Source organism: Puma concolor, chromosome E1, assembly GCF_028749965.1.
Source record: "Puma concolor isolate L17-30 chromosome E1, mPumCon1.1.hap2, whole genome shotgun sequence".
In the NCBI taxonomy this organism is placed as follows: Eukaryota; Metazoa; Chordata; class Mammalia; order Carnivora; family Felidae; genus Puma; species Puma concolor.
Window position 1 is genome coordinate 19,069,722 of NC_141680.1, and position 22,280 is coordinate 19,092,001.

At 36.0% G+C, this 22,280-nt stretch overlaps 1 protein-coding gene and 1 non-coding gene across 3 annotated transcripts in view; one reads left to right on the forward strand and one right to left on the reverse strand.

Annotated features, from left to right (window-relative positions):
* NLK (nemo like kinase) overlaps positions 1–22,280 on the reverse strand; it is a 167,123-nt gene that overhangs the window by 60,602 nt on the left and 84,241 nt on the right. For both annotated transcript variants that reach the window (XR_015243973.1, XM_025916968.2), the window contains exons 2-3: positions 9,949–10,078; positions 466–521 (exon numbers count right to left, since the gene is read on the reverse strand). Coding sequence is in view for 1 of the 2 variants with exons in the window: in XM_025916968.2 (XP_025772753.1) it covers positions 466–521; positions 9,949–10,078 (186 nt within the window). In the remaining variant the exon portion in view is untranslated. The remainder of the gene's footprint in view (positions 1–465; positions 522–9,948; positions 10,079–22,280) is intronic.
* LOC112855826 (U6 spliceosomal RNA) lies at positions 11,892–11,993 on the forward strand. Its single transcript, XR_015244426.1, has one exon. It is a non-coding gene; the product is annotated as a U6 spliceosomal RNA (small nuclear RNA).

Consider the following 22,280-nt stretch of genomic DNA (forward strand, 5'->3'; position numbering starts at 1 on the left):
AGTTATGACTATCACCATTGCCACCACCACCACATTCCAAAGAACTTGGGACATCGGACTTACATTATCTCTTTAATTTTCACCTTATCCCAAGTTGCAGAAAAAAAGGGCAGTAGTATCTTCTTAACTGACAGGCAGTTGTTATATAGCAACAAGAGCACTTTCTTGAGTTCCACACAACACAGCTGCCTCACTGGTTTCATCTGCAAAATGGGGATGGTAATAACCTATCTCATAAGGCTGTGTGGAGATTAAGTACTGTTTTATGGTATCACCGTTCAGGATATATTGATAATACTGCTCTCTGCCAGATACTTGGGATTTCAAAATTACCTGGTTCCAGGTACTCAACCACCTTTGCAAGGATGAGATTTTATACGCCTTAAAGCATGAACCCCAAAAGGTGCTAGAAGAACAAATTAATAAAAAATTGTCCCCTTCTTTCACATTCCCTGGTTAGGATACATTTCTTCAAAATAGTCAATGTGTGGAGGTTGGAGTATGTCAAGGGCAGAGAGTACCTAAGAAAAGGGAAAAAAAAAAAAAAGTCAAATTTAGAGAACTAAAAAGGAAGCAAAATGACATAAATGCAAGTAAATACTATTAACTCTTTAATGACTTAAGACTTAGTTACAATTGTCCACTGAGATTAACTAAATTTGCCAGTCAAGAAACAGTCCTGAATATTAAGATGGGTTTGTAAACTTATCATGTAAAAGATACTTCAATCTCAACTAAAATGAGCTACCAGACCCCTTCACGGAGAGTGTGTTGAAAAGAAATGCCCTATTTTTAACAACCAGTGTTGCTCTAAGAGCATGAGGAGCCATACCTACCATTCATTTCTTTATTCCTCTGTTCAAAAAAATGTTTACTAAGTACATTCTACCTGGCAGGCATAGGGGTAGGCCCTCCAGTTATACTGACTATCATCCCTGCTCTCATGATAAGTGGAGAGGAAAGCATTAAACAAACAAGCAAGCAAGCAAACAGTTACACAACTATGTAATTATGACATCTATTATTTGAAGAGAAAAAGTCCAGAGGAATGGGGAGAAAAAGTTTCCCTTGAGTTTAACGCTAAGAGTTGAAGGCTGAATAGGAGTTGGTCAGGCAATGAGTAGGTAATATAAAGGCACTGAATTCAGCAAGAAGGAAGCAGACAAATTCTAGAAACAGAAATGCCAGTGCTTATGGAACATAGAGGGTGGGAGGAAAATAGACTAGGATAAAACAGAAGAGGAAGGCAGGGGATATATCATATAGAATCGCTTTAAATTTTGTTAAGCATTTTGGATTTTATTCCAAGTACAAAAAAAGAAGACACCAGGGTGGAAAAAAGACTTGAAGGCATCTGAAATTCAAGTCCTTTATAAAAGCAGCATACTACCAATGTCACTTCTGCCTTTGAAACATAACAAATAGGCTTTCTTCCCCTACCAGCTGTCCAGCTATTCTTGTAAGTCCCATCTATGATGTCACACTTAAGAATCTGAACCTATCTAACTAATGAGAAATACCAGGCTCAAAGGATGTAGAAGTTATTTAACAGGAAATAAATTGTCACTGCCTAAAAGGTTTGTACAGATGCATGCCACAGTAGATGTCCACAAAATAAAATTCATGGTTACCAATACAAAAAAAAAACAAAACCCAAAAAACGGGAAATAAATTGCGTGGTACAAATTTTTTAAGAAAAACAATTTTTTTATTATGGAGAATTTCAAATATTTAAAACTGCACAGTATAGTATCAAGAATGCTCATGGAATCAATACCCGGCCTTAGTTTCTACATATGGCCATTCTTGTTTCATCTGTCTTTATCTTCTACTCTCCCTACATAATTCTGATGCAAATACCAGACCTATTTCAGCCATACATCAGTACCACTAAAAGACAAAAACTTTTATTTTATTTTTTTAGATTAAAAAAACAATTTTTTTTAATGCTTATTTTTGAGAGAGAGAGAGAGCGAGCGAGCACGTGCGAGCACGAGTGGGGGAGGGGCAGATAAGGAGACACACAATCTGAAACAGGCTCCAGGTTCCAAGCCATCAGTACAGAGCCTGATGTGGGGCTCAAACTCAAGAACCATGAGATCATGCTCTGAGCTGAAGTCTGATGCTTAACTGACTGAGCCACCCAGGCACCCCTATTTTTTTAGATTTCTAAAAAATGTTTATTTTGAGAGAGAGATAAAGTGCACGTGAGAGTTGGGGGAGTGCAGAGAGACCAATGTGGGGCTCAAACTCACAAACTGGGAGATCGTGACCTGAGCTGAAGTTGGGCGCTTAACCAACTGAGCCACCCAGGTGCCCCAAAGACAAAAACTTTTCAAAAATACAATTATCAGATCTAAAAATGTTATGCTTTTTAATACCACCAAACATCCAGTCCTCAAATTTCTAATTTTCTTTTCTTTCTTAAAGTTTTCTAGTCTAAATCAGGAGCTAAATAAGATTTACATATGATGGTTGATTTGTGTTTTAAGTTTTAACCTACAGATTTCTCCTCTTTTTCTTTTCCCCTTGCAATTTATATGTGGAAGAAACTCTGCTCATTGGTTTTTTTTCTCAGCCAAGCATTTGTCACTTTAAAATTCTAAATGTAAACTAAAACCTCCTGTAATGAAAAAGTCTTTACTCACACTTTAAAGCCAGTTACACTTAAAAGTTTGAAAATAGTTAATATGTTTTATAAAGAATCTTGATCTTTCCTTTCTGAATTAAAATGTTTATACTTAGAATCTTGGTACAGATGAAAGATAACAGATTTTCCAGTTTCTTCAAAACATAATTTTTATCATATGAAAGATAAATTATTTCATTCCTATAAGTTTAAAACCCTATAATTAGCTAGTGTCACAAATTCACGCAAATTCATTTCTCATTATGTGATAGAACAATTTTTAACATGAATATTTGATGATGCTTGAAGACGACAGTTAGAAATTAGTGTTTTACCTGACATCTTTCGGACTCTCAGCTCTGTATCTGAACAAATACATTCTGTCTTGGGGGAAAGCAGAATGCAATGAGTGACAGCGTCCATTAGACAAAGCTATTTTACACTTCAAATCTATCTGCTATAATTAGAGGTTATCTAGAGAAAGTGACAACCATACATTTTAAAGCCTGATGGAGAAGAATGAGGCTTTCTTATTCCAGATTTGATGAGGCTTTTTGTAGAAAAGCCATATAAAACAGGGTTAGACATTTGCACTAAAGCATTTAGCTGGGATTGTTAGCTTCAAAGATACAATATTTTAAACTCTGCTTGGAATTTTTTAAACTCCTGTTTTTTATATTATCGTTATTTTATCTCAAAATGCTTATCAGAAAACGGCATCCACTGTTATTTCCAGGGGTCAAAAACAATGCTTAAATAAGCAGAAATGATCCAGGAATCTCAGAAGTGATGTAAATAAGTGAGAAGGAATAGTAGCAGTTTCAAACTCCAGACTTCATGCCTGACTCCCTATATAAATAGCCTGAGTCCCTCTATAACCCCACTATTATTTGTGGGAATAAAGTGTGTGGGATTAGCCTTATGATGTAAATAGGAGGACGCTTGTAAAGACTTTGACTTGTAAAGAGTCAAAGTATCCCAAAATACCACCAACTCTTCAAAGGATTTCAAATACAAAAAAAAAAAAAAAAAAAGGTAAGCAGACTTGTCTAATTAAAAAATGAACTAAAATACATCCTTAAATAATGGGCATTACCAAACAGTGTCTCAGCACATTTCTCAGATCTTTTAAGAACTCGACAAAAGCCCGTTATAGTGGCTGTTTTTTAGAATTTTAACCTGTGATGTTAAGATTTACTATACATTGGTTACATGAGGTGTACATGGCTTCTTTTTCTTAGTCCTTTATCAATAAAACTGCTATAAATAATCCTAATCTAGTTAAGATCACAAAAACTAGATATTTAACTCTTCATTAAATCCCATGTTTAAGCAAAAGAATTTTCCCTTCCCCATTCTCACCCCCAGCAGATTTTAAGTTCTTTAAGGTAGTGACTATGTAATTACTATTATTTTTAATAGAGTTATAATATAAAGTATGAAAATCCTAAGTGTATAATTTGATTAATTTTACACAAAGTATGTAATATGATGAATTTCTACTCCACGGTTAAAATTTGATCAAGAAGTTAAGCATTTCAACATCTCAGAAGGTCCCCTTGTTCCTTTCTAGTCAAAACCCACCCCTGCTCAGAGGTCACCACCATTTTCGTTTCCATCACCACAGACTCGTTTTGCCTATCCTTGAACTTTTATACAAATTAAATCATAAAGAATGACTCAAATCTCAGTTCTCCTTTCCAAAGTGCCCTGAAGATGGCAAAGGCAAGCTCTACGTCTGTCAAATGTAGATGGCAGAGCTTGGCGATCACTAATTTTCCACCATCATGTTTCCACTTTTGTTTATGACTTTTGTCATTTACTGTTATGCCTATGAAATTCATCCCTGTTGATGTGTGGATCAACGGTTCGTCCTTTTTATTGATGTGTAGTACACCATTGTGTGAGTGGAATATAACACAATGTACTTATCCAGAGTACTGCCAGCAGACATTTGGGTTGTTTCCAATTTCTCGGTATTATGAAAAAGCAGCCATGAATACTCTCGTACATGTCTTTTGGTGGACATGTGGTTTGTCCTGAGTATACCAAGGAGTATAACTGCTGGATCACTGGGTAGATGTGTGTTTAGCTTTAGTAGAAACTGCCAGTTTTCCCAAGTGGTTTTACAAATTTATACTCTTAGCAGCAATGTTAAGAAGTTCAGCTGATTTACATTCTTGTCAACACTAGGTATTTTCAGTCTTTTTGATTTTAGCCAATCTGGTGGGTATATTAATATCTCACCATGGTTTAATTTACCTTTCTCTGATGACTAACGACTTTGAACACTTTGTCATATGCTTATTAGCCACTGCTTATTCTCTTTTGTGAAATTCTTAAGTCTTTTACTAATGGGCAAAAATTCTTGATCTGTAGAAGCTCTTTTTAAGAGATGTGATGTTTATGGGGCGCCTGGGTGGCTCAGTTGGTTAAGCATCCAACTTCGGCTCAGGTCATGATCTCGCGATTTTTGAGTTCAAGCCCCATGTCAGGCTCTGTGTTGACAGCTCAGAGCCTGGAGCCTACTTCTGATTCTGTGTCTCCCCTTCTCTCTACCCCTCCCCTGCTCATGCTCTGTTTCTCAATAATAAATAAACATTAAAAAAATTAAAAAAAAAGAAATTTATAAGATATGTGATGTTTAGATACAGAATTTGCAGTCCAAAAATGTCAAGTAAAATATTTATTTCTAATGGTCTTCTCAAATTCTAAATATTTATAGTTGTCTATTACATAATATATTCTGAAAACAAGTTTTTTGTTGAATATATGTCTGAGGTCTGTCTTTTCATTCTCTTCAACTTTTGATGAGCATTAATTTTTAAGGTCAATGGTGTCCAGTTTAGCCATTTTTTTTTAAATGGTTAATGCTTTACTTGCCTCATTAAGAAATCTTTATCTCAAAGTCTTGAGAAGATATTTTCCTGTTTTATTACAGAAACTTTATTATTTTACCTTTCACATGTAAGTCTACAATTTACTTTTAATTAATTTACATATTTGTTGTGGAACAGACTTTGTTCAACTTCTTCAAGACGATCTTGAGTATTTTAGGCCTTTTCAATCTCTATAAACTTTAGAATATTTGTCAATTTCCTCACACTCATACATACAAACCCTGCTGGGTTTTTGACTGGGATTACATTGAATATATAGTCAGTGTCGGGAGAACATGCAGATTAACCAAACTGAGTTTTCTAATTCATGGACACAAGAGAATGTGTTATTTTAAATACATTAAGAATCTGCCCAGAACCACAAATTTTAGGCAGACAGCAAACAAAATTTTCCAAATCCACTGCAAAGTAATCCAGTCTACAGCATGCTTTGGCTTTTCACTCCTCAGTAACAGAAATACTAGCATTAATAATGTCTACAGCTAAACAGCATGTCTACATTTAGAGAAGGGTCCTACTGGTCCCACACTGGTATGATTCTTTACCCTACTTATGAACCCGAGGCCCTGTCTGAGTTAGATCAGATTATACAAAGAAAAACAAATCATTCTTCTTCGCCTCCACTACCTCCTCTTTGTCTTTTCTATCCCTCAAGAATACTCCAGAATTAAAAGACTGGGAAAAAGTAACTCCAAGAGAGAGATCACTGAGGTTATCATTCCAGACTCAGAGATTTCTTTTTTTGCTGTCACTTTCACTTACTCATTCTTCAAAGAGACTGCCTGTCTACTGCATACTTAGTGGTATTGCCTAAGGACAAGAAAAAGCCCCAGATCTGTATTGCTGGGGATCTTCCCAGGAATCAATGGACCCTAAGGGGGCTCTGAATGGGCTTTAGAGGACTAGTGAAAGCCTCAAATTACATAAATATTCTGTGTATGTGCATTCTTCCAAAAGAGGATTCACAGTTTTCATCAGATTCTCAAAGGAGTACAAAATTGAAAAACTCAATCATGCCCTTTCCATGATGGTAATATGACAATTATGTCATTCACGTACATGCGCACCAGTGCATAGGTGGGTGAAATAGAGAATATTTTTGCCAGATTTTATAACAGTTCAGATTCTGCCTAGACTCTAGTGATAAGCCTAAACAACAATCTTTAGAAAGTTAAACCCATTAATGTTTCCCTAAGTTGCTACATCAAGGTGAATCTATCTTTAAGACGATGAACCACCTGTCCTTTAAGAAAAAAAGTGTGTGTGTGTGTGTGTGTGTGTGTGTGTGTGTGTGTGTGTGCGTGTGTGTATCTCAATCAGATCACCTAAAATCAATGAATTTCATATGTGACTTTTTTTTTTTTTTAAAGTAAGCTCTATGCCCAACGTGGGGCTTGAACTCACAACCCCGAGATCAAGAGTTGCATGCTCTTCTGACTGAGCCAGCCAGGCATCCCTGATATAGTGACTTTGAAGGTTCTGTTCAAAAGAAAATCCAAAGCCTCCAGGGCTTTGTAGCTAGTCCCTGACACATTAAAAGACACACAAATTAAAATCCAACCTTCCTACAGTGGCCAGGTTAATCTTTCTAAATGCCATTTTCATCATGGCATTCCTTTCCTCTTCTTTCAATCAAATCTTAATCTCAAAAGGCTCATCTTAAAGTTTACCTCCACCACGTTTAAAGCATATTTGAGCTTCTAAGCTCACAACAATTTCTCTTTTTCTTAATATTATGGTAGCATAATGCTGTGTGGCAGCATTCACACGAGCTTTAAAAACTGCAGCTCCTTGGGCCTCAACCCCAGAGATTCTAATTTAGTGGGTCTGGGATGAGACCCATGAATCTGCTTTTTAAGGATCACCTTGGTGATTATAATATACTTCTAGGTCTGGTTGCCTAGCTTTTTGCCACTCACAGAACACAGACTGTCTTGCATTAATGCTTAACCACGCAGGCAGTCCTCCCAAAGCACTGTAATCATAGTATTTATCACATTACTAAACTCCTTAAGGGTAGAAAGCCCTAGAAGCTAAAGCAGTTTAGGAATATAGGATATGCAGAATAAATGTTTGTTGAATTAATGAACATGGGCTCTGAAGCAAGACAAACTTCGACTCCAATCTTGTGTCACCCTGACCTTGAGCAAGTTATTTAACTCTAAACTTTGGTTTCCTCCTCTGCAAAGTAGGGATAACAAGCACTCTCTGACAAGATTGTTAAGGATTAAATGAATTAATGTATGGAAAGCATCTAGCATACATCCTGACACATAGCAACAAGTGTTAAATACCTGATCCCTCAAAAAAGGGTATTTTAAACTTTTTCTGTATCCTCCATGTGACCTAGTACTGCCTCTATACAGGACACAACTAATAAACATTTGTTGCCTTAACTACATCAAACACCAGTTGCCTCTCAGACTGGCATTCCACACATACCAGGTGTGTGGCCCTGAGATGCTTCTGGAGATAGATCTTGGAGTGTAGCATAAATTCATGTAGAAAATAGTGGTGCCATGCCATCTTCAGCTCCAATTATCTGTCTCACTTTTGAATATTCCTACAGAAGTCACGAGCACTCTCTTATCATAGAGCTCAGGAGCTCCAATTGGTTGCTATGTTTTAATAGGTATGATTTTCAAGAATTCAGTTTGTTTTGGGGTGCCTGGCTGGCTCAGTCAGTTAAACGACTGACTGTGAATTTCAGCTCAGGTCATAATCTCACAGTTGTGAGAGTGAGCCCCATGTTGGGCTCTGCTGACAGGGTGGAGCCTGCTTGGGATTCTTTTTCTCTCTCTCTCTCTCCCTCTCTCTCTGCCTCTCCCTGTGCTCACACTCTCTCAAAATAAACATTTAAAAAAATGAAAAAAGTCAGCACACACACAAAAAGTTTTTTAAAATTTAGTTTCTTTTCTTACACGACTCCCTAACACTACCTTTGACTCTATAGCAATGAGTCATGCGTGAGCAAAGATACCAATATATATAGATAGGAAACTATGCGTCATCCTTCCTTTGTAAAAGAAGCTAAGATAGGTCTGAGTGTAATAACCCATTGAAATCCTTAGTAAGCAAATTCCTAATGCCTCCTTCAAAAAATTTCTTCACCACGGATACCTTTACTTGAGTTTCTAGCAATGTAAATAAGGGTTTGTACTCTTTGATGTTGGGGTGGGACTCAAAGTCGAGAAATAAATAAGCAAGCACTAGACATAATTCTAAATTACTTACAAAATTTGAGGAACAAGTCATAAAAGTGGTATTTTGAAAGTCACTGAAACAAACACATTTTTAGGCAGTTCCAACTGACTGAAAGACAGCAATAACTTTTTTAAAAAGTTTAAGGAAAACGGATTTCAAGAGAAGTCATCAACAAAATGAAATATGCCCAAGCAAGGAGTTTCAAATAAATATATTTGTTTGATATTCCTAGTTTTACCACACACCTCAAACTTTTAAACATTTTCCTCTTAAAATGAGACCTACACTTTGGCCAAAGTTCTAAAGGTTCCTGTGCAAACGAGCAGTCAGACTCACAAGAAATTATTATATTTCTGATAAAGTTTTTCTGTTAGCAATTAAAATAACGTAAGCTGAAAACCAAATGCAGAATGTAAGGCAGTTTTTTTCACGTGAAATTGAAAACTTAAAAGTCCAATGCTAATATCCCCAGGTAAATTTTACATGTATCAAATGTTTAATTCAGGATTAGTTGAGGAGAAGCGATCTCTCAAACCACAATGATTCTATTCACTCGTGAGTCTTGACATTTTTAAATATAGCCATAAATAAGCTAACCTATGTTACTTTAACAGCTATATGGTTTTTTAAGAGAAGAAACTTTTCCTACATCTTTAAGTTAATCTGATTAAAAATATTAAAGGTTAAAAATAAAGTATTTAAAGGGCTGCCTGGGTGGCTCAGTCAGCTAAGCATCCGGCTTTGGCTCAGGTCATGATCTTGTGGCTCCTGAGTTCGAGCCCCGTGTCGGGCTCTGTGCTGACAGCCCAGAGCGCTTCAGACTCTGTGTCTCCCTCTTTCTCTGCCCCTCACCTGCTTGTGCTCTCTCACAAATAAATAAATATTAAAAACAAATAAAGCATTTAAAATCAGGGGCCAATTATTTCCACTTACATCAGTCAGACTACATATTACACTCTCTTTGATGTTAAATATTAGTACAGTTCCTCAGCTAAATAGTAACATTTGCTTTACATTAATTAATATTTATCTGTAGGTCAATACATCTTAGAATTCACTTAAACTTGGTCGTTGTTTACAAATAGGGTCTAAGTTTTCTCAGGTTTCCAAACTCCTTAATAACTTGCACGTTCCCTTTTAACTCTCTTTTGCTCTCTATTAACACAATTAAGCATGCGTAGGAAATAGTTTATTCCAAAGAGGAATTTCACTTACATTATCATGTTTAAAAAAACACAACATCTTCAATTCCCGGAAGACCCTTTTGCAAGAGACCAGATTCTGGAAGACGTTGGGCATCTTTTTGAGTGCTACTCTCTTTCCATCTCTTGGATCTGTTACTGACCTAAAGAAGCAATATTTGGGGAGAGGAAGAGAAGAGAAATCAATTCCAAACTTTGTTCTTCAATGTTTCAGAGCATGACAATTATCTTGATCTTAAACTACTCAATCCACTCAACAATGTTTAAGATATCAGTGAGAAAGAAGATTTTTAAAAAGTACACACCTATAATCAAAGAGAATGTTTAGCCCACCCAATTCATCTGCCATATTTGTTTTTTTTTAATCCTTCTCTAAAGTTATAAACACTTTTTCTGAGAGATCGCTTAGCAATACATCTCCGGTAGGAGGGCTAATTAGTGGTAAAGCCATTTTAAAAATGGGGGCGGGTACAGATTAACAAAACCAAAGTCAAATTAGTTTTATGCTTTATTTTCAGAACCAAATTCAAGATGGAAGAGATGTTAATTCACATGTTAATCACATTTAGTTCAACATAAAGAACACAATCTAATTATTTTGGCTTCTTATATAAATGGACATCTTTTAGTAATATGGATTTCAGTAGCTGGACAATAGCCGAACAGTGTCCTCTCTTCAGAAGTCTGAGTGCCAGCTTAGGCTGTAGCTTCTAGGTTACATAGCTTCCCTTTTGCCCCTTAAAAGGCTCTTAGTATGGTAGCTGCTTCCTGTAGCTTCTTTTAATCGCTCAGTGTCTCCCTTTTTTACCCTTTAGTCTTCTAACACCTATAAAATCAATTCCCTAAATTACATTTCCTTATGTTTGACAGACTAGTATGGTTTCCATTTTTCTGACTGAACCCAAATGATACACATTAAATCAAATTAGTTAAAGGAAACAAAGCACTGAATTTGTTAAAATATGTCCAATTGGCCATTTTGCAAGTGATTTTCTGTGAATTATCTTTTTTTTTTAATGGTTCAGTAAAGGATTCTAAACTCTTTTTTTAATTTATTTTTGAGAAAGAGAGAGAGAAAGAGCAAGTGTGGGAGGGGCAGAAAGAGAGGGAAAGAGAGAGAGAATCCCAAATAGGCTCCACACTCAGCACAGAGCCTGACTTGGGGCTTGAACTCAGGAACCTGCGAGATCATGACCTGAGCCAAAATCAAGAGTCAGATGTTTAACCGACTGAGCCACCTAGGCGCCCCCATGAATTATCTTAAAAAGCTTTTTCTCCTACTACCCATCACCTACGACTGGCTATCCCTGTAGAATTTATTCCTGTCAGATTTATTTTGCCGATTCCTACCTGTCATTCTTGGCGACCATTATCTTTCAGTTCCTGTTTCAGCCATCAATGCTTTGGCTGTCTCTCCCAGACTTGTTTCATTTAAAAGTCTGATCTATAGGTTATCAATGCCTTTATCCAGGTTATTCAATTAAAGTTCAGAACAGGACAGAACAGATCTGCAACAGATACAATACTAGAAACCACCTACGAGACCAGTATCCAATTATTCTTCAAAATTAATTACTTATTTAATTACCCATAATCACTCAGTTTATTTCTTCCTATTGTCCACAAGAAATCAGATACTCATCAAACTGCCTTCCTGAAAATGAAGCATTCCTATTATCTACCAACCTGTCTAAAAACTATACAAACTTCTTTATGAACACCATGACTTTATAAATTAATCTTAGTGATCACTACTTCTTTTCCTATGTGCTCATGGAAACTCTTATATCACGCATTCTAGTATTGTTAAACAGCATGAGGACTCTACTTTCTCCCAATGACTGAAAATTTGGTAAAATAATGAAGAGTTATAATTTTTAAGTCTTCAATAGCTTCAACTGTAATTCAACTAAGAGACGTAACATTCTTGACTATTGCTTAAAAAATACCAACCCAATGCTTGCTTTGGCAGCACATAGACTAAAATTGGAATGTAAGAGATTAGCATGGCCCCTGTGCAAGGATGACATGAAAATTAGGCATATGTCCCATATTAAAAAAAAAAAAAACAAAACAAAAAAAACACAAAAAACCCAGTCCATAACACTCCTAAAAATCCACATAAACCTGGTGAGTAAAATAGGAAGGAAACTGAATATAATATTACATATATTCAGACTGTTAAAAATAATTTTTTCCTTTTAACACACCACTTCTTCTATTTTTAAGTTTTAAGTTCTTTGTTTTTTCAACCTTTATTTATTTTGAGAGAGAGAGCACGCGCGCGAGAGCGAGCACGCAAGCAGAAGAGGGGCAGAGAGAAGAGAATCCCAAGCAGGCTCCATGCTGCCAGCGCAGAGCCCAACGCAGGCCTCGATCTTGCGAACCATAGGATCATGACCTGAGCCGAAATCAAGAGTCAGAAGCTTAGGCACCCCCTACACCACTTCTATAACTAGATACTAGAAGATAAAAATGTCAATGATATAGCAAGGAAGGAAAATTTTGGACCACACATTGCATTTAGTTGTCAATTTCTTTTGAGACTTCTTTAATGTAGAATAGTTACTTAGCATTCCTTTGTCTTTCATGACACTGCCATTTTTGAAGAGGACAGTCCCGTTTTTTTTTGCAGACTGCTCCTCAATTTGGGTTTGTGTAGTGTTTTCTCATGATGAGATTCAGGTTATTTATTTTTAACAGGAATAACTCAGAAGTGATGTCTTCTCAGTGCATCACACTAGGAGGCACATGATGTCAGTTTCCCCCATTTCTGGTGATCTTTGATCACTGGGATGAGGTGTCTGTCAGGTTGCTACACTGCAAAATGACTATGTTTTCCCTTTCTAATTGTGTCACTGTTCTACTCCTCATCAAACTTTGACCCGTTTAGTATCCATTGGCAACTTGTGCCTGAATCAACTAATACTACAGTGGTTGCCAAATGGTACCTTAATAATTGTAGTGTCTTTCTAAATAGCTAGCCTACACAACAATTATTAGTTTTAAAGAATGAGGGAACTCATTTAATACATTGCCCTTTCCAGAGAGGCCTCAGACAGCAATACTTCTTTCCAACGCTGGCCTTCTTATTGGTCCTGACTCTACTGTGGTAAGGAAAGCTGCTCTAAGATAAACCCACTCTTGGCTCAAGGTTAGTACTGTGCCTTGCAATGTTTTAAGGCAAAATTCACAAAGCAGCGTTTTATTTTATTATTCATGCAAAAGCCAGTCATGCTTGTGGCTGGTAACAATATAACTCTAATGAATGTGAATGGCTGTGCAGTAATTTCACGCCATGTTGAGTTTGTTCTCTCTTAACTTGAGGTAGCAGATGCTTTAGTTCAGCACAAACAGTACCACAGAACACAGATAAGTGTGGAAGCCTGTTACACAGGAATTCTTTTATTTTCTTTGTTACTGAAAGGCTTGCTGTGCTTAGTTTCTCTGCTGCTGCAATACCCTGGTTATTCCAACTGTACTTGTTAATGAAGCCCCAGCTGTAGAGATAATGAACTAACATTTAGGGCAACTTTCCTCAGTTCAGAAAAAAAGGAGGCATCCTTTGATCTACAATTCACTTACTGGTCAGTTATTTTCTCTACTGAATACTGGATGCCCTAAATAAAACGGTGCATCTGTCATTTCACCTGATTATCTTCATGAGCAGTCATGTTACACTAAAACAGGTATTTCTTTCCTATGTTTTAAATCAACATGTGATTCTGCAAACAGTGTATTAAAGATACAGTTTTAAGGGTTGTGAAAAAATAATTCTTTCTTATATCTGTCCAGAGTATATATATCAGTCCTTCTCCTACGTTTGGAATACAAGTTCAACTTTTTTAAACAGCCAGAAGAATCCACAAGCCATTCTTCAGAGAAATATAGTTAGCCAAAAGAGTACAAAACCTAAATAGGAAGCTTTTTGGATCTGGTGTGGTTGTTTTGTTCTAGAGCTCCCTTAATCCCAGGAAACTCTGACCACTGCCTCAAATATGCTTAAATTATGGAAAAGTAGAAGGGCTGGAATGAAACAAGAGTGAAACTTATTGGGGACACATTTTGAGACACTAGAACCTTACATTACAACATCTTTAAATCACTATCGCTACACTAAGCAAGAATCTTCAAGAAATTATACGCTCCTCATTTATTTTATGTGAAGAATTTTTTCCCCACATGGGCTAGCAGTTTTAAAGTTCATGTTTCTGATACAGGTTTGTTTTTTTTTCTCTGATACAGGTTTTTAACTATTCAAAGCAAATAAATAATTTATAATGAAAATGTTTCACTAAGATTGAGAAAATCAGGCTCTTCTAATTCTATTCACATAAACTTGTAATCAGCAATCTTCTATTTTTGCTATGCACACTACAATTACTACGTCAACTGTAGCAATAAAGAACGTATCTCAATAACAGAACCTAACCAGACTCTAAATATTTAGATTATTGCCTTTGCATTCACTTTGAAATTCATTTCCTTAAAAGTTATTTTTACTCGTATTTAGATTAAGTCTGCTTGAGAAAACAATAGCAAACTATGAGGTAAAATTTCTGACAACAAATACCTCTAAATAATGTATCTTATTTGTACCTTAGTCCTTATATGTTCAACGACACTGTAAGTTAGGGAATAAGGAATTTATTTTTACATCTCTTTGGTCTTTCTAACCAAAATTTTAACAGGCTACAGTTTGTGTGTACTTTGGCATAATTTACAGAATTGCACACTATTTAGAGGAATAAACTTTCTAGGCTTCCCTGTCTCCACCTAAAAACTCATGAAGAAAGATTCTCATATTTAGGTAATTTGTTCCACTGGCTGGAGTTTTCTGATGTTTGGTTATTGGTTTTTCTTTTATGTTTATTCAAATTTGGTATTTGCTGAGTTGGCGCTCTAGAAGAAATCCTTTTCCTTTTTTTCAAGATCCTCCTAAAGTGATCCCAAATTTGTGAATCTGATATTACAAGGTAAAAAGGCCTTATACAATAGCTAAACCAAAGCAGTGAAATGGTTCGTTCTTTTTCTCATACCCTAACATAGCACTATTAATCAGAAGAAGCAAAATACCTACATTTAACTGAAAGTGTTAAATATGAACTGAAACATCCCCTAACTCTGTGTTTAAACAAGTATATATAGCAATGGCCCCAGCAGGTGAGATATCCCTGGACCATTCTGACCAATAGGGAGATCCCCAGGGGTGCTGATAAGGGAGGAGAAATAAGGAACAGGCACATCATTCAATATTAGGCTGTCATATTTATTTTCAAATACTTGTTACCAGTGAAAAAGATCTAACTTTTAGGACCCCAATTCCCCACCAATAATCATTGGCTAAGTTAAAATATAGGTGGAAAATCCTTTTATACTAATTATTATTGACTTAAGAACATTTTATTGTTCTTCAGACCATGAATTAATTATAATTAGCTCCATCCTTAGTGCAGACGCTGGCAAAGACACAGAGACCTCTCAGTTGCTGTCAAATATCTTTGTGAGGAGTATGACTTGCCTGCAAGAAAGTTGCCACACTGTCTTTTCAATAGGGATTTTCTCATGTTAGAGGGTGAACATGACACAGCCTAGCCTGCCAAGTCTAGGAAGTTTTCATGGCCCACTAGCCACAGTCCTCTCCTAGAAACAGACCCATGAATATTGTATGGGAAAGAGAACCACCTGCAATGAAAAAAAGGTTTCTGTTCAAAGCCACCACAAAGGGAAAAAATCCACAACTGCATCTTCTTCTTACATTTTAATAGTTTATGACAAAAAGAAGTTATAAAAGATAACCCAAACTCAACCTATGTCACACAAAAATGTGCTTGCTTTTAATCCCACTGATGACTTCTTAAAAGATATGTGTTCAGTAATAGGAATACTGAGGAATATAAAGAATTTTTTAATAAAGAATTTTTTTAAATTAAAGAATGGCAATTTTGTTGCTCATTAGGTTTATAAATGTAGAAGACACCAAATGAAAGAAAAGAATGGTTTCATTCACACAGTCGGTTTTTAACAGTATGGTTTTGTTGATGTCAAAAAATTATAATGAATTTAGAAACACAAAGTTCACGTCATTGGAAGAAATGTCATTTTTAATTATTTTTAAATTTTAGTGGCTAAGCTAATATTTTAATAATTTCTTAACATAAAATGTAAGTCCCAATATGCTGTTAGTTAAAAGCAAACTGAACATACCAACCAATATACCAATAAAATGTAATTTTTGAAATAAAAAGGAACATAAGGTTTGGAATTATGGTTATAAATAAAATGTTCCTATTTTTCTAGGAATGTATACTTAAGTATATATAGGTGAAGTGACATGAGATTTAAGATTTGTTTTAAAATATTTCATTAAAAAGCATTGTTGAAATAAATTAAGCAAATGTTGATAATTACTGAATCTAGTGGTTGGTAAAATGGGGTTAAACCATTCAAAAATAAAGAAAATATATGTTTGAAAAAATTTCTAAGTAAAAGCACTGAAATTTTAAAAAATGTTTAAATATTCTTTACAATGTAAAAAATATCCATTATCTTTGATTAAAGCTAACAAAAGCTAAGTAAGCAAGACTTCTACATAAAAAGACTAAAAAAACATTGAAATTAAAGACATAAATAATGGAGAGACATACCATATTCATGGACTAGAAAACTCAATATTATAAAAATTTCAATTCTCCCCAACCTGATTTATAGATGCACTGAAATTCCAATCAAAGCCCCAAAAGGTTTTCTTTTGTGGAACTAGACAAATTAGTTCTAAAGTCTTTATGGAAATGTACATATGCCACAGACTGCTAAGACAGTCCTGAAGAATAAGGTGGGAAAAATTGCTCTACCACATATGAAAAGTTATCATAAAGCTACAACAGCATAGATAGTGTAATTTTGGTGCAATGGACCAATGAAACAGAAATATGACCCATAAACAGATTCTTCAGCTTCAAACCCATCCGTCTAAACACAAATATGTAATACCAGGGCTATGACTGCAAACCACATTTTGGTTTTGCCAACTAGCTCCATGTTAGGCTCTGCCAAAAGGGGGCTTTGTAGGAGACTACAAGGCTGGAGGAAGAAAAGGGGACTTACCCCTTCCTATGGGCTTCCTGTCTGTCTCTTGTTTCTGTGTCAACCTAGCAACACTTCTTCACTCCCAGCAGTGGCAGTGTCTTTCTATAACTTTGTGGCTGAACCCAGTTTATAGTTTCCTCACTTGCAGAACCAGCCTCACTGCCTCTTCTACCCCCAGATACCAGCACTAGTGAGTTAGTATCCTCTGCTTTAGATGTCTGAATTTCTGCTGCATGGGGTTCCAAGTCCTAATAATTCTGACCTCTTCCATGATATTCCTCTAGCCATAGCTAGAGGTGGCTGTTACTTCCATGATACCTTAGTGTTCTCTTATCTTTTTAATTACCTACAACTTTACAAACAACTTTATAGCTAATTAGCATCTCTCCCCACTTTAAACTGTTTAAACAACTGGTGTGGTTTCTTTCTCCTGACTGGACCCTGACAGATACAACATTCTTTCCAATGTATGGTACTAGAATAAGGAGATATCACGTGGAAAAACAGAATGAATCTTCATCTCTACCTCACTTCATACACAAAAATAAATTCCAGGTGGAATGCAGATACAAATGTGAAAAGCAATATCATACAGCTTTTAGAAGATAACATATAGAAGATCTTCAAGATACTGGGAAAGGGAAAGATTTCTTCAATAGGACACAAAAAGCACAAATCATAATGCAGAAGAAAAATTCATTTTTTTTGACTACTTTAAAATCAAGAACTTTTCATTATCTGTACATTAAGAGTAAAAATGCAAGTCATACAGAAGACGCTTGAACACATATATAAGGAACAAAGCATTTATCCAGATACGTGCAGAACTCCTACAAATCAATTTTTAAAAAGGGCTTGAAAGGGCATTTTACAAAATACAATAATCCAAATAGGCAATAAACATATGAAAAGGATATTAGCCTTATTAGTCATTTTGGAAATGAAAATTAAAACCACAGCGAGCAAGTACTATAAAACTACCAAAATGGCCAGTAATAAAAAGATGATACCAAAGCTTTGGTGATATGTGGTGCAATGGCAATTCTTACAGAGTGCTAGTAGGAATTTAAATTGGTACAATCGCTATGGGAAACAGATGGGCTTTATATACTAAAATGAAGACATGAATACACTGTGACCCAGCAATCTGACTCCAAGGTATATACCCCAAAGGAATGTGCACACCTATCACTAAACATACAAGTGTGTTCATGGTAACATTTTTAGTACCCTTAAAACTGGAAACAATCCATATATCCATGAACAGTAGGATAGAGTAACAAAGTGTTGTGTATTCATAAGAAAACTCTACAGTAACTAAAATGAATTACTGCTACATACAACAACACAAACTTTGTACACATAATTTTGAACAAAAAAAAAACCAGTCACAAATAATAATGTAAGATTTCATTTCCATAATATTAAAAATAAAAGCAAATTTGAACTCGAATGTTTAGGGATGTATACTTAGGAGACAGAAACTATTAAAAAAGGAAGCCGTTACCATGAAAACCAGGACAGTGGTTATCTTGGGGGAGGAGACAATGATGGGGAGGGTACAGAGGAGACTTCTGGGTGTTAGCAATGTCTTATATTTCTCACATGACTCATGGCTATAGAGGTGTATACTTTGTGATAAATAAAAAAGTTGTATATTTTGTACACACTTCTGTATTTGTGTTATTATGTAACCGAAAAAGTAAAGATAAGCTTCTCAGTTAAAAATTTAACATGAAAAGGTACTTTAGGTTGAAATTTGTACAATGAGTAATTTTTAAAGGGGACAATTCTGGGGCGCCTGGGTGGCTCAGTTGGTTAAGTGTCCAATTCTTGACTTCGGCTCTGGTCATGATCTCATGGTTCGTGAGCTCGAGCCTCATGTTGGGCTCTGCACCGACAGTGGGGAGGCTGCTTGGGATTCTCTTTCTCTCTCTCTGCCCTTTCCCTGCTTGTGATGTCTCTCTCAAAATTAAAAAAAAAAAAAAAAAAAAAAAAAAAAAAGAGGACAATTATCTTCATAAGGATACACATCTATACAAGCCCAATGAATTTTGTCATATATTTTCTTATACCACTGATTTATTCTGTAGAGAGGAGTATATGTAACATCTTTCATAGGTTTTGGTAGAATTCCAAAGGAACTTACTTTAAAAAATAAACGTTTTCTTCATCATTACACAAGAATATGCTATTAAGAAACATTCCACAGGAGAGTGCTATCAGCAGTATTATAGCAGAACTAAGTCCCACCCCTAATCTAGTCATAATCTCCTAACTTCTTCCATTGTTAAGCAAAATGCTGAAGCAGCTACAATACATAGATGTGCTTCAGGTTTTTAATTAGTGAGCCCTTTAAAAATAACCAAAACCAAAAATATTGCAAATACAAAGCAGGAGGCAAGATTTCCAGCTGTGGCAAACTGAAGAGGTCAGCAAATCCTTTCCCCTCAAAACAGCTATAAAACTGGACAAAAATGTCAAAAACAACCATTTCAGGACTCCAGAAAATAACCAAAGTCAAACAACCAATTCAAAAGTGTTTATTTATGAAAAACTGTGGAACTTTGGGTAAGAACAATGAAAGTCAAGTGGTGTTATTGCTTGGGCTGCTCCTTACTCACCCCCACCCCCCACCCAAGCACAGTCCAGGCTGTTGGCCATGAAAACCAGCAGCTTCACTGCGTGAAGTTGCTGATGTGATCTGAAGTGGAGTATTAAACTCAACTGGAAAAGAAAAGAGAAAGCCTACGGCTCTGCAAGTCTAGGTTGTTATCCCAGCTGGGAAATGAAATAGACTAACATGAATCCAGAAATTTAACAAGGGGATTCTGGAAATGATAGTCACAGTGGGCTAGGTAAACTCTCCACACGTCCCTGGAGAACTGAAGGCTGCTTATGTACTCAGAGGTGACCTGAGAAGGCCTCTGCTCTGCACATACCCATGGCCGACTGAGAGGCTTTCCACAGGTAAAGGGAAGAATGGAGAGGCTCAACAGAAAATAAAAGCTGGAGCATATTTGGAAACTGGATGAGCTCCCTAACACACTCGCAATGGAAAGAAGCCTTACTGGCTCAAGATGTTTGAGCACAACCTTTAACTCATCACCGGCTGACCACTGAGTTACAAAGACACAAAGGGCACCCCAAGAGGGCCAGGCTAACAATTAAAAAAAACCTAAGCAGATTTAAGTGGCTGCACCCCACAGGGGAGGAAGGTTGTGCACCTTAAGTCCTGCCAAATTACTTAAATATAAGCAAACATACACAATAATAGCAATATGTCAATAATGACAACCCTCAGGTGGAAGGGGGACTGGGGAAGAATCAGATCCAGAGTTGTTATAATATATTATCAAATATGTCCAGTTTTTAACAAAAAAAATTACAAGATATGTAAACAAACAGTAAAATGTGACCCATACTCAGGGGAAAAAGCAGTCAATAGAAATACTTTCTGAGTGAGCCCAGATATCGCTTTCAGTAACACTTCAAAAGCAACTACTATAAATATATTCAAAGGATTAAAGGAAATCATGTTTAAAGAATTAAAAAAAATATGGTGACAATGACTCAACAAATAGGACAGCTCAATATAAAAACAAATTAAAAAAACATAAGACCCAAATCAAATTCAAGAGTTGAAAAGTACAATATTAGAAATGAAAAATTCAGTAGATTGGCCCAATAGTGGATATGAAATAGCATAAGAAAGAATCAGTAAACTTAAAAGATAGGTCAACAGAAATTAACAAGAACAGAGAAGAAAAAGTTTGAAAAAGAATGAAGACAGCCTCAGAGACCTACGCAGTAACACAGAGTACACCAACATATACCTAATGGGAGTTCCAGAAGAACAGAGAGAAAAGGGCAGAAAAAAATATTTGAAGAAATAATGGTTTAAAAGTTTCCAAATCTGATAAAAGTCTATAGATCCAAAAAGCTCAAACATCCCATACAGGATAAACACAAGAGTTCTGCACCTAGAGATGTCAGAATCAAAGATATTTCAAGTCCAAGAAACTTGAAAATAATGAGGAAAAACAATACAATTGCGGACTGACTTTTCATCAGATATCATTGAGGTCAGAAGGCAGTGGAATGCCATGTTTGCAGTGGTGGTGGTGGGCAGGCAAAAATTCTATATCCAATGAAAAAAGACCTTGTCCTTCAAAAATAAATGCAAAATGAAAACATTCCAAAATAAGTAATGATGGAACAGAATGTGTTGCCAGATGTGCCTTACAGGTAATAATCTCAGATGGTAACTCAAATCCACAGGAAGAAATGAAAAGCTAGAAATGGCAAATACGTAGGTAAATAGAAGAATATTTTAATTTTATTTTTGTATTAAGTTTTTATGTTAATTCCGATATAGTTAACATACAGTGTTACATTAGTTTCAGGTGCACAATATAGTGATTCAAACTCTACACATTACTCAGTGCTCACTATAAAAAGAATCCTTATCACCTATTTCACCCATCCCCACCCCAACCACCACCTCCCCTCTGGTAACCAACAGTTTGTTCTCTACAGTCAAGAGTCTGTTTCTTGGTTTGTTTCTCTCTCCTTCCCCGACCCCCGACTTTGCTTGTTTTCTTAAATTCCACATGAGTGAAATCATATGGTATTTGTTTCTCCAACTGACTTATTTCCTTAGCATTATACTTCCTAGATCCACCCCTCTTGTTGCAAATGGCAAATTTTAATTAGTCTCTCTCTCTCTCACACACACACACACGTGCGCGCGCGCACACACACACACACACACACACGGGCTGCTTTCATTATTTGGCTATTGTAAATAATGCTGCTGTAAACATAGAATGCATGTATCATTTTGAATTTGTGTTTTTGTATTTTGGGGGTAAATGCTCAGCAGTGTGATTACTAGATCGCAGGGCAGTTCCATTTTTAAATTTTGAGGAACCTCCATACTGTTTTCCACAGTGGCTGCACAAGTTTGCATTCCCACCAACAGTGCAAGAGAGTTCCTTTTTCTACACATCCTCTCCAATACCTGTTGTTCTTGTGGTTTTGGTTTTGGCCATTCTAACAGGTATGAGCTGATTATCTCATTGTAGCTTTGATTTGCATTTCCCTGATGATGAGTGATGTTGAGCATCTCTTCATGTCTCTGTTGGCCATCTGCATGTCTTCATTGGAGAAATACCTGTTCATGTCTTCTTCCCATTTTTAACTGGATTATTTGTTTTTTGGGTATTGAGCTGTATAAGTTCATTTTATATTTTG